This window comes from Colletotrichum jinshuiense, chromosome 2, assembly GCF_051148585.1.
Source record: "Colletotrichum jinshuiense chromosome 2, complete sequence".
NCBI lineage: Eukaryota > Fungi > Ascomycota > Sordariomycetes > Glomerellales > Glomerellaceae > Colletotrichum > Colletotrichum jinshuiense.
This window is the reverse complement of record NC_139309.1, coordinates 1,079,164-1,091,613: the sequence shown is the minus strand read 5'-3', so window position 1 is coordinate 1,091,613 and position 12,450 is coordinate 1,079,164. Positions and strand designations below refer to the sequence as shown.

Sequence of the window (12,450 nt, the reverse complement as noted above, 5' to 3'; positions counted from 1 at the left end):
ATGGCAATGGGGGTGTGCGTGGAAGGGAGCCATGCATCTGCATCTGCACCTGCATCCCATCCTGCATCTATCTGTATTATATTGGTAGTATCCGTATCCGTACCTGTATCTGTATCCACCACTAATAGGCAGATTTGACCTGACGGCATCATGTGGCAGGCAGCTTCTCTTTCATGTGAATGAATCTCTCGAGGACCCTGGAAATCCTACCAAAAGCGTCCCTTACTATAGCCTGTTGAGGCAAGGTCGGATATGCTCCTCCTCCAAGACGCGGCGCCCTCGAGGCATTAGTGCGCGACCTCTGCTCCTCCACTCTCCACCAACACACCTGGCTTTTTTTGTCTCTTCGTCCCATCCATCTCACCAACACGCACCTTACCTTAAACATGACTTACTCCCCACCCCTCGTAGCTTTCCATCATGCCGGCAAATTACGCTTTCTTCAACCGCATTTCCACCCGAAACGAACCAAGTGACCCAGCTCGTCCTGTTCGTTTCTCGAGGCGGCCTTCGAATATCCCATCCGGCCAGTCAGCTGTGAGACTGGTTGGCACTGGCAGCTGGCCCGCCGGGTTCTCAGACTGTCATTCGCCGGCCACCACATGACGTTCACGACTGGCTCGCAGCCGCATCATGTGCCGTTCCTTTGTTCAAACGACACACTGAAATCCACTTGACCAACTTACACAACCCCGACAGCCACTGACCCTTCATCCCCAAACTCGTTCGCTCGCCCTTATCCCTCCGTTCCTCGAAGACTCGGCATATGCAAATTCCGTCCGCGCCCTACGAGTCCGTATTTCTCATCATTTCTCATCTCTGTCGACCCCTCCAAGAGTCAAGTCCTTGTCGGAGAAAAAAGGGGCACTTCGCGACGCTGCCAATTTCGACATGACATCAAATTTCGGACCGCCCTAATCAATTTGACTTCCTGGTCAAACACCCCCAAACTTGATCAAAGCGCCTGGGAAGTCCCGCCGAAGCGCCCAGCCGCCAATCACTTCTTTAATCTCGCCAACTAGAACCGCTTCCGAGCCCTTCCTCTGGCTTCGTCCAACATTTTGGGCGCCGGGGCTTAGGCCCCGGAACGGAGGAACCTCGCAAACTGTATCTCCGCACCCGGCCTTTGCTCAACCGAAATCGAACCTCTCGCTGCCTTTTCTTTGAGCACGAAATGAAGAAATCGCATCATGACATTCCAGTTGCAACATAAAGAGAAGCCGGCGATGACGCAAGTGCCCATTGTTTCGCTGCCGACGTCTCCGGGAACGACTAACGCGAGTAATTCACCAAGCGAGTGACAGATTAACACGTGCCTCCACTCCCTTTGCACAAAATATTATTACATTGCCAGCACCGAAATATATTCGCAGGGAGGACGGCAGGTATACATCATAGGAGGTGTCATCTCCGCCATCCGCAATCATGACTCCAGCAGCCTTTCGACGATAGAGAATGGCAATTAACAGAAGCCAACAACCCTCTGGCATTGTTAATTCTGACGAGAACGCTACCAGTCAGAGATGATTATACAAAGTTAATGCTCAGATGCTTCGTGCAATATCATGTCTTTTCTCGCCCCTGCAACCGGTCCTCAGCTGGAAACCAGCCGTTCATCCAGGACCTTCTGGGTTTGTCGCCTGCCAAGAGCCGGGGTAAGCCGTTATTCTCTTTGCCAACCGCGCATCATGTCTAGTGAGGTAAAGGTTGTTCCGTGCGTCGTAGCCCTGTGTCTTCCGATGTCATTGGTCTTCAGATGGAGAGTTATGGCCCGTGTGTTGCTGTGTTGCCGCGGGGTTGGTATCAAAAGAGGCCAGCCTGACTGAAATGTGATCAACTAATAGAATCGTTCCCTCTACGAGCGAAAAACAGTCCCGGCGATGACACCACGGGGCCATGTGAAAATCTTGGCCAACTTCTTCATTACCAACCGAGCTTCGTCGTCGCATCGATGACCCCGCGTGGCCAACATAGAGCAACAGTAATGGGCAAGCCCGCGCATAACCAATTGAATCGAAGGCTTCATATGATGACGTTCACAACAGCGGCTGAAACGCTGAGTTGTAGGGCAGGCATGCACTTGGACAAGATTCTTTGGGGCCGGCATCATTGGGGTGTCTGGACGTGATCATGGTCTATTTGACGACGCAGCAGATGTACGATCAACTCCGTTCCATTTGCGATGCTAAGCAAATCCGATCCCTAAGGCCCAAGGTATGATGCTTCATCGAGCATCTATAAAGCCTCCTGACTAGGCAGATATGACCAATCCGTCCCTTGTTCCCCGTTGCTTTTTGTCGTCACGCGTACCACGTTCATGGTTGAGCGGGTTTAGTCAGTACCACCGACAGCGCGGGCTGGGGGGGAATCTGTTAGTTGACTTGTTTTTGGTGCGTCGACTTGCGTCGAAGGGTCTCGTCACGACGTACTGTAGATCTTCATCTTGCTGTGCTGCACCACGGGCTTGATGATGCCCTTCTCCTCGAGGTCGGACAGGCATCTCCGGGCGAGGGAGCCGTTGATCTTGAGACGGTCGACCAGGACGGCAACGGTCACCAGGCGGTAGGACTGGACATCCTTGTAGAGCTTGTCGGAGGTGGCCTTGTCGAGGATGACGGCGTGCTGGGCCTTGTCCTTGACCTTTCCCTTGGACCTAGTGATGGGTGAGTCGACTGATGGTGGAAGGTAGAGGGGCAATGCGTCCGAGGCACAAAATCGTTCGGGAATTTCGATAAATGTCTCGCGCAATCATACGTACCACTGTCACGGAAGTCAGCGATTATTTCAAAGACACACAACACATGGGGACTCAGTTGCGACGAACCTTCTTCTTTTGCTTCTTAGCTCCTGCAGCTGGCGCCTTTACTCAACAGTCAGTACGATTATTCGCCAAGTCGCATTTTCGCGCTCGTAGGGCCTCTCGCGTACCATTTTGTCTGATGTGTGATGTCGTCGGTCGAATACAACAGGCACCTAGGTCGTCGGGAGTAGGAATTTCAATTGTATGAGGTTGCTGAAAGAGGTGCCACCCACTTTGACCCCCTCCAGCCGAAGTTTCGCCCAGGGCAGAGGAACCCTAACATTTCGCCCGCCGGCGGGGTACGTATCTGCGTTTTACGAGCCCTGATTGGCCCGAGCACTTCCCACCACTGCAGAAAAAAATTCCCCCAGCGCCCGGGTACGGCAAAGCCCTGGTGCTCCTCTCACGAGAAAGCGAGCGAGTAGGAAAATCGAAACCCACTCTGCGCGTACTTTCGCACTTGGACAACTTCAACCCACGACCACACATTTTCCCACCCAAGCTTCTCGACTTCCTTTCCTTTCCAAGGTCTACTAACCCCCAAAGGTCGAGCGAAAATGTCTGACGGCGGCGATATCGAGGTCGAGAACGTGGGCACCTACGACGTCCTCCCCAAGGACGTCGTCAAGGAGGTCGGCAACGTCAAGCTCTTCAACAAGTGGGATTACGATGTTGAGGTCCGGGATATCTCTCTGACGTGAGTCCCTCTCTCCCCAAGACGAATTTCGCAACGCACACGATCGAAAAACACCAAGACACGTATTGGAAGGAACATGAAGGAAAAACAAAGGCTAATTGGGAATCGAATCGAATAGTGACTACATCTCCCTCCGCAACCCCGTCTATGTCACCCACTCCGCTGGCCGCTATGCCGTCAAGCGCTTCCGCAAGGCCAACTGCCCCATCATTGAGCGTCTCACCAACTCGCTCATGATGCACGGCCGCAACAACGGAAAGAAGCTCATGGCTGTCCGCATTGTTGCCCACGCCTTCGAGATCGTACGTCACCCGCAGCCCTGAGCCTTCCATCCATCAGCAGTTTGGACTCTGAGGAACACGAGACTTTGGCAAAGGGACAGCAAGGACTAACATGAACACACCACAGATCCACCTGATGACCGACCAGAACCCCATCCAGATCGCCGTCGACGCCATCGTCAACTGCGGTCCCCGCGAAGACTCTACCCGTATCGGTTCCGCCGGTACCGTCCGTCGCCAGGCCGTCGATGTCTCCCCCCTTCGCCGCGTCAACCAGGCCATCTCCCTCCTCACCACCGGTGCCCGCGAGGCCTCTTTCCGCAACGTCAAGTCCATTGCTGAGTGCTTGGCTGAGGAGCTGATCAACGCCGCCAAGGGCAGCAGCAACTCGTACGCCATCAAGAAGAAGGACGAGTTGGAGCGTGTTGCCAAGTCCAACCGGTAAAGGGTTTCGCCTACTCTCTATGTGGCTACTTGCTGGGATTTGGTGTGCTGGGGTGTGGAAACTTCAACACGCTTTGGAGATTGCCTGTTGAAGAAATGGGTTTCTCTAAAAACGTAAAACTGCTTTTGGGGACAAATCAACGGAGGCGTGGTATTACATAACAGGGCAATCAACGTCTTTTTCACAACAACAAAAAGCGTGTTGCGCTGACCTTTGCATTTGCGCGTTCGGGAATGGGGAACGCGGCTACGGCATCTTGTCTCTTACGGCTTTAGGTGGTTTTCCAATACAAGCCAAGCTCGTCAGAGCAAATGATCAAACCCGCGTTTCCCATGTGCCTGGTGTGATTGGGCCACGATACCCTTCCCATGAACCGTAACCATGGGGCTGGCCTACGTGCTATGTGAGATGACAGAAGACATGACCCTGGACAAATAGAATCGGCATCACCTCAACGTCTCCCGTATCACCGTGAGCTGGCTTCATGTCAGAGAAATCCATGTTGTGTGCCAGCGGGGAGTATCTCACAGTCCAACACGGTCAATTCCACTACTGATGAATGTCTATTATCTTGCCAAGGCTAGTGAAGGGAGTAGTAGTATTAAGGACCATGGTCCATTGGGCAATAAGCTATTATGAGGAATCGTAAGTCGTGAAGATCCCTGGTTCGATCATCAGAGCCACAGCGTAACCACCACGAGGAAAGGCATCTCATCTCGCCCTCCTTTTTTCTCCTTCTGGCAACATCTCTCCCAGCAAAGCCCACCGCCCATCCTAAAGGACAGGCGTCTCCTCTCCAACTTCCAACCGCAAAAACATGCCCCTGTGCTCGATTCCCTCCTCCCACCAAGCCCCCATATCCTCGTCAACCTTGAACCCAAACTTCTCCCATGCGCCCACTACCGCCTTCTGCGCGTGCACGCACACAAGTCCCTTCCACTTGGGCACCTCCTCGGCACTCGCCGCACCGATCTGCTCGAGCCCCATCTCCTTGATGCTGGGGTCGAAATAGCTTGGGTGCGCCTTGAGCCACGCCAGCACCGTCGTGACCAGCAGCCTCGCGATCCGGTGGCCCCTAAACTCCTTGACCACGGCCAGCCGGCCCAGCTTGACGTACGGCTCCTTGCCGTCGTGCAACCTTGTCGCGCGGTCCAGCGCAAAAACCTTGGTCGCAGAGAGCCGTCTCTCCTCGCCCACATGCTCCGCCGCGGTCTTCGCCTCCTCGCTCGGGTTCGTCGACTTTTCTGCGGCTACCGAGCCCGCTTCGGGCGACTTGCCCGCCTCCCCGCCCGCGTCCTCCTTAAGCACCCCGTCCCAATACACGCCCCCGTTCTTGGGGTGCGGGGCGTGGGGGAACGGCACGAGGCGGATGGTGCCGATGGGTGTGCTGCGGGTGCTGCTGCGGCGGGGCTTGACGATGTTCCCCGCGTCGTCGACAACCTCCTGCTCGACGACCTTGTTGACGGAGGCGTATGAGATCCAGTGGCACGAGCGACTGTCGTCAGCGTCGAACTCGTTCTCGGCAGGTACATTTTGCTCCTTGACGAAGACGGCCTCGCGCACCTCCATGGCATCGCAGAACTCCTTGGGAATTGCCGACGGCTGTTCATCGTGCGGCACCCTGCGGATGTAGGCGTCGAGCCGGGTCGGCTCGAGGAGGGACACGAAAGGTGTTCCCATTTTGAAAGTGGAATGATAGGTTGGCTATAATGCGACTTTGGGAGGAGGTAGGGATGCGGTGAAGGGTTTCGGAGGGGTTTTTTTAGGGTAAAAGAAGCGGGTTTCTTCGGAAATTTATTTTCCTGAATTGACGTAAAGAGCGGTTAGAAAGGCAAAGGTGTGTTTGGAATTCCAAGCAGCATAAGATTGGAGGGTCGACAGGTCATTAATATCGAGTTTGCTGCAACCAAGCAGTCTCATCTCAATGCAAGGAAGCTATGATAGGTACTAAGGGTACGTGCTCTCTGAGGCATGGCACGTCGTTGGCAAACACTCGAAGAGAAAAATGGGGAGAAGCACCGCCACCCACTTCGGCCCTGGTCGTCATATCGCAGGACTTCCGTCACCTGGAACATCCTCCTTCACACCACTCAGACCCACGACGCATCCAGGTGCTCAAAGAAAGACTTTGGATCGCGGCAAAAATGCGCCCAGCCGCCGCAACAGCGGTATGCGCGGGCACTGACCTCCCCTGTTTTGCTGCAACAGAGAGCGCCCGTCGCAAAAATGACGTTTTGTTGGCGCACCTCCCCGGTTCCCCGGGTGGCGTATCAACCCACCGATCCAGCGTATGTGGGCACCCTTGGGGCCGAGCTCCGGGGTTGGTCATTCGCGAGCCTTTCACCTTTCAACATCCTGCATCGTTTCCAGGGTCCTCATTTCACGTGTCCTCCCGTCTCATGCTGCGATTCCCGGATTCTATTGGACAAGGCATCAAGATCGGCAATGCGTGATCCCAAGGGCCTCAATGCGTGAAGCTGGGTTTGGACACTAGTCCTACCATCGTTGCAAAACTGTGCTGGGGGGGGGGGGGCCGTCTACATTATCCAAGATAAGGTAAAGCAACAAATGGCACGCATAGAAAGCAGGCTGTCCTTTAGGTTTCTGAGGTATACCTGGCTTAATTACAAGCTTGTTCCTTTGTTGCCTTATGTATTCGTAGACGCAACACCGAAACAGATCGAGGCCCTCCTCCAACAATGTCGCCAGCAATCCTCTTGCCCTCATCCATTGTCCTCTTAGTAGCTAGCAATACAACAAAACCGTATTCCGCAGGGTTCATGTTGCCAACCGCCACGGAGAGAAATCCGAAGAAGGCGATTCCACCTCCGCGTTAAGGAAGGCTTTTGGTGCATCACAACAACAGACGAATTGGCACGTGGCCGTACAGTACTGTACTCTCCTGTGGTTAAGGAGATCGGGAGCAAAAATCCGGGATGCAATCTTCAAGATCAACCCGGCGGGTTTTGATTCCCGGCTTTTGGTAACATTCTAGTTCGCTAGGAATGGCCGAAATCGCATGCGAGTCACATCACTGAGTCTGGACACAGAATTCGACTTACATGCAATCTCGACACTGTAGCGAACATGAATTCCAAAGGCTGGTACTAGCGGTTTCCACAATTTTGAGGGGGCCAATATAAAACAACATCTTCTACTTCCAGGGAACAGCAAGTAAAGCTCGACAAAAGATGCATCAATCGTTGAGAAAACCCCCCGATATATTACAGAGGACCGACGACCGACAATAGTCGAAAAGGTGGTTCAAGTGTGCTATCAACCTCGAAAGAAGGCATAACGTTCAGCATCCGTCTCCCGAGTAGATGAAGTCAAAGCTTTTTATAACGCTGTATCGTACTGAGCACAGGTAGGGCGGTTGTTCGTGGCGGTTGGAAGATCGTTGCTTGTCTATTATAGACCCTTAGCCAGAGCGGAGGCCAAGTCGATCACGCGCCACTTTGTCGGGGTCTGTTGGCTCAGTACGCCGCATCGCGTAGGCTTTAGATGACACACTAAGGATTCATTGCGGGGAGCAGGCAGGGACCTAAGCAAGAGGCTCTGGCAGTAGCCCGGGTTCTGAACAACTCTTGGTTGAGCTGTTCGAAATTCTGGGCTGTCTCATGCCCTACGAGAAAGCTGCCTAGACTTGGATTGAGCCTAGCCCCCCACCTTGCACATCCTCGGGGCGTTCGCCTGCAGCTTCTCAAAGCCAGCCAGTTACCAGACTTGCTTTTGGTAAGACCTGCAACTTTAACTACCTAAGCAGAGATATTTTGCATAATGTACCGAGGGGTCATAGAACCCCTCTCCAGATGCCAGGCCAGTCGCCACCCTACGCACAAGAGAATTCAATGCCAAGGCGGTTTGCCTAGTCCGAGGGAGGAAGAGCATAGTGAGTAGTTCGAAAGGACACCCTGTTCCCGTGTCTGTATTGGTCTTTCTCAAATATAAAACAAAGTCCTAAGGGTAACGTTTGTTTGTAGACGTCCAAACCCGAAAACTCCTCGCCGGCAAGCAATCGCAGTTGGCTATTTTCCTAGGCCCCAAGCAAGCTCTTCTTGTCTAGTCTCGTCTTTCTCGGTATGCAGTCGTTTATGCGACGACCTCGACGCTCTGCTCGACGCCGTCAGCGCTGCCAGAGTTGACCTTCTTGCCAGTCTTGGAGATGGTCTGGAGGACCTTCTCGTAAGGCAGGCTCTCCTCAGCGACGACGGTGGCGGTCTGGCTCTCGAGGGAGACCTCGTAGGACTTGACGCCTGTACAGATGACGGGTTAGCCATCGCTCTCTCTGTAATATGCAGGTTTTTGGGGCAGCGTGGCCATCGCTTCCACTTGGTCACCGCCTTTTGCAAACCGGTGGGAGCCCACCGGTTAGGTTCGTGGCGGAGACCAACAAGGTTGGACAGATTGCGCTGTACGATCAGGACATACCATCCAGCTTCTTGAGGACGCGGTCAACGGCGCCGGAGCAGCCGCCGCAGCTCATGCTGACGTTGAACTTGTAGGTGTGCTCGGCCATTTTGGAGACGTGTGTGTGGTTGAAGGTACGAAGTGTTTTGGTTTGTAGATGGGAGAGTTTGCGGTATGGCGTTTTTGGCGGGGTAGAGTAATAAAGGAGGGGCAGCTCTTTCCGGGGTCCCGCTCAATGTCTTTATGTGGTTGTCGATGAATGGTCTTTCTGGTGCAATCGGGGATTGCGAAATCACTGGGTATTATAGCAAGTAGCAAAGGGGTATCTAAGTCGATGGAAGCGGTCGGAATTCGTAGTCCGGGTGAGACGGACTGTGTTGATTATATATCTGTTCCAACAAAGCGCATTATTAATTCCCATGGAATTGCAGCGCTCCAGCCGTGAATGGCGCAAGAGCAACCACTAACCAAACCCCCGTTCAGCTAGCGCCTAATCGGCCGCCATCCCCCGAAGTCTCGTTTCTGAAACTTGCTCACCTCAACCTCCCCCCCGAAGCCCCCTGAAACAGACCCATTCCCGCCGTACTGAGCGAGCGAATTTCATTTCGTGGTGTCTGTCGCTGCCGCAATCTTCACACTTGCATTGTCCCGGAAACTAGCTCCAGATCGACGGTGCTTCTTGCAGCAGATTTCAAGCTTCAAATGTGTTTCCAAGGGGGCCAGTGATTCTCCGCCATGTCGTCCATGGATGCTGTGTGCGGTCGAACCCGCCAGCTAATGCCTCCATACAAGGACAGGGGTCCGTGTGCAGGTGAACAATCAGATGTTGCACTGCACAACACGGGCAACATTTGACGAGTAGACCTCAAATTGAGCTTCGGTGTAAGACTTGTCTATGTTTGGATATTTTATGTCGTGGGGGCGGTCTTTTCCCAAAGCAACTATGTGGTTTTTTCTTGAAAAAGACAACTACTCATCGCGTCTGGTCGTCGTCTGACTGCGGTCGTGCCTCGTCTTCGCCAATGTCCTCATCACCGTCGACGTCGACCCCCTCCTCGTTGCCCTCGCCAGCTGACTCTACGGGCCAACCCCCCGGGATCATAGACGCCAGTAAATCGGCAAGTCGCTGCACTACGCCGGCCGAAGGAGGTTGGCGCCCATCGCCCTCTTCGGCGAGTTCGTCATCCTCACCATCCGTAAAAGCGCCTTCCCACGCATCGCCAAAATCAGTCCTTTCATCTTCATCCTCCTCCGGGAACGCGCCCATCATGCCGGCTCCCAACGCTCCGGCGCCGGCGCCTGCAGCGGCCCCAGCCCCAGCGCCCCGTGCCGCAGCTCTCTGCTGTTGTCTCCGGAGCATGTTGATGAGCGCCCGTTCCTGGGCTAGCATTCCCTCTTCGCCATGTCCACTGTTTTGCCGCCAGGGCATCTGTACTCCCTGGCTCGTGAAGATATTCTCCTCCTTCGGCGGCGGCAGTGGATCGAAGGCGTAGTTTGGTTCCTGTGCAAGTATCGCCCTCGAAATACCACTCAAGAGGCTCGGGGTATCTTCCAACCAGGTCCATCTAGCTGTCCGCGTGTCTGCCGGTTGGTCGTGCGGGAGACTCTTGGTGGGCTTCTGCGCGATCTTGACCGCCTCCTTAAGTAGGTCAATCGCCTGCGTATTGTTCCACAGATCCTTGGCTTGGTGGATATAAAGGTTCGTCCAGAACTCGCGCTCATTAGTATCGGGCCGCACACCCCACAATGGAGGCGGCGCTTCCAAGTTGAGCGCCTGGAATAGGGCGCAGTAGAGCCACGGCAGCCGTTCCATGCCGGCTACGGCCGCAATCTTCGCTCCTTCGGTATCACCTATTTGGAGCTTTGCAAGAACTAGCGTCTGCTTGAGATAAACATCGTCCGTCTCATCCGCCACGAACTCCGGAGTGTTGAAAAAGTCGACAAGCCATTGTGCTTGGCGTGCCCGAATCGCCAGTGCGTGGATGAAGTACTTCATGCCGTAAGGGTCGTTCGGGTCCAGACTGTAAAGAAGCTTGGCCCACTCCAGGGCCGTCCTGTGCGTTCCTTTGCGAATCAAGCTCTTGAGATAAGTATATCCAGCCAGCCAGAGCTCGCGGTTCTCTGGGCGCCGGAAGTCTAGCCGCGCCTTGCCCTGCTCCAGTTTCTGCCTGAAAGCAGAAGTCGTGGCCCGACCAAAAGTGAACAACGCTCGCTCACACAGGTCCGCAGCCAGTGCCTGGTTCTGGTCTTGCACAGCCACCTTACTCACCTGAAGCAAGGTTGAGATGTGGTAGGGGTACCGCATCAGAAGCTGAACCATCTGCATCGGATCGCCAAGCTGGACGCAGCTGAAGAACATGACCTGGACGTTGTCGTAGGCCTGCTCATGGACGAAGGCAAACTCAGTAAGGCCATCCGAAGCCTTCTTGATCTCCTTCATGACTAATCCCATAGCAGTGGCACGTGGCCAAGTGTCCTTCCCTTGAACGAAGACATTGCGTCGCAGTGACACTTCAGGAAGCTTTTTACGCGGATCCCCTCGAAGTGCCGTCTCGAGGTCCACCTGCTGATTCGGACCTCTTTGCGCCCGGCGCGCTGCCTCTAACTCGGTCCGCTCCTCCTCTTGCGCAGCTTGAATAGCTTCCTTTCCGAAAAGAGCCCGCATCTCGTTGATTGCTCTGAGATATTGAGTGTTTATTTGCAAGAGCTCATCGACGTCACGGCTTCGCTGCGCCAGGTTGTCGCTGGCGGTCGAGTTGGCGTTACGCGCAATGCTAAGCTCCTGAAGTGCGCGGTCGATCTCGTCCTCCTCATCTTTGTCTGACTTTGCGGGTACATTCTTTTCCTGCTCCGCAGCCTTCTTGGCCTTCTTCTTCTTCTTCTTGTTCTTCTTCTTTGCAGGCTGCGGCACTACCTCGGGCTGAGGTTCCGGCTGGGCTTCTTCCTGTGGAATGTCGGATCCCTCGTCATCTTCGTCGTCGTCTTCGTCGCCGCCTCCTAGTGCCGCAAATAAGCTCTGTCGGGGTTTGGCTGGCGCGGGCTCGGGCTCTTCATCGCTGGATTCGTCGACGGCAGACTGGGCTTCTTGAAGCAGCTCCAGCTCTCTCTGCTTTTGAAGCTTGCGGAGCTGACGGCTCGACATGTTGAAGGGTGTGTTGGTTCAGATGAGCTTTACAAAGCAAGTCAAATGAGAGAGGTGGTGGAAGGAGTGAGTCTTTCTAGAATACGTATTTTGCAAGGTGAATGGAGTCCTTGTTCGCAGCAGATTAGCAGTGATGCGTCACGCCGAAGGGCTGCTTGCATGACGTGTGGCGGGGTCTGGCGGGGCAGAAATTGCACAGCTTTCATTCAGCCCACCTTGTCTTCCCAACTGCAGTCGACTAATAATCGGAATACCGCAACAAATTAAGATGCCTTCACATGTTAACATTTCGATAATTGCCTATCCCACTCACAGCATTCGATAGCCAAGTTCATAGGTCATTGGGGCTGTAGTTTGGTGGCCGGCGTACTTGTATTAATTCGTTAACAAGACTTGGAAAAGTCTTGTCCGCTTGTCGCCTGGTTTAAGGTATCTACCGCCAAAAAAAAAACCAAAAAAAAAACCTATTCTTTTCTCATTTCCTCATTTCTTATCGCATGGATCAGCCCTTCCTTCTGGCGTTCATCTCTCTGTCGACCGCTAGACAGTAGATCGTCTCTTTGCTATCATATCGTGTTGCTCCGGATATCCTCCCGGCCCAACGTGTAAACGAGAACTCAATGCTTGCTATCCACGCCTGAAACCCCTTTTGTCATCACAGCGCAATCATGAGAC

General features: G+C 54.0%; 5 protein-coding genes across 5 annotated transcripts; 1 reads left to right on the top strand and 4 right to left on the bottom strand.

The window, feature by feature from the left end:
• Window positions 1-2,331: 2,331 nt before the first annotated feature.
• Window positions 2,332-2,931, bottom strand: EsH8_II_000291 (40S ribosomal protein eS25; the record flags this gene model as incomplete). The annotated part of the gene is made up of 5 exons (XM_083263589.1): window positions 2,332-2,357; window positions 2,430-2,646; window positions 2,755-2,760; window positions 2,825-2,860; window positions 2,929-2,931. 5 exons carry the CDS (start codon window positions 2,929-2,931, stop codon window positions 2,332-2,334), a joined length of 288 nt encoding a protein of 95 aa, XP_083120911.1.
• Window positions 2,932-3,357: 426 nt separating this feature from the next.
• Window positions 3,358-4,223, top strand: EsH8_II_000290 (40S ribosomal protein uS7; the record flags this gene model as incomplete). The annotated part of the gene is made up of 3 exons (XM_083263588.1): window positions 3,358-3,497; window positions 3,616-3,799; window positions 3,906-4,223. 3 exons carry the CDS (start codon window positions 3,358-3,360, stop codon window positions 4,221-4,223), a joined length of 642 nt encoding a protein of 213 aa, XP_083120910.1.
• A 774-nt stretch (window positions 4,224-4,997) lies between these two features.
• Window positions 4,998-5,903, bottom strand: EsH8_II_000289 (acyl-CoA N-acyltransferase; the record flags this gene model as incomplete). Its single annotated transcript, XM_083263587.1, has 1 exon — window positions 4,998-5,903. One exon carries the CDS (start codon window positions 5,901-5,903, stop codon window positions 4,998-5,000), a length of 906 nt encoding a protein of 301 aa, XP_083120909.1.
• A 2,412-nt stretch (window positions 5,904-8,315) lies between these two features.
• On the bottom strand, window positions 8,316-8,742 carry EsH8_II_000288 (copper metallochaperone ATX1; the record flags this gene model as incomplete). The annotated part of the gene is made up of 2 exons (XM_083263586.1): window positions 8,316-8,479; window positions 8,655-8,742. The coding sequence occupies 2 exons, from the start codon at window positions 8,740-8,742 to the stop codon at window positions 8,316-8,318; spliced, it is 252 nt and encodes an 83-aa protein (XP_083120908.1).
• Window positions 8,743-9,606: 864 nt separating this feature from the next.
• Window positions 9,607-11,775, bottom strand: EsH8_II_000287 (transcriptional repressor TCF25-domain-containing protein; the record flags this gene model as incomplete). The annotated part of the gene is made up of 1 exon (XM_083263585.1): window positions 9,607-11,775. The coding sequence occupies one exon, from the start codon at window positions 11,773-11,775 to the stop codon at window positions 9,607-9,609; it is 2,169 nt and encodes a 722-aa protein (XP_083120907.1).
• Between the last annotated feature and the right edge of the window lie 675 nt (window positions 11,776-12,450).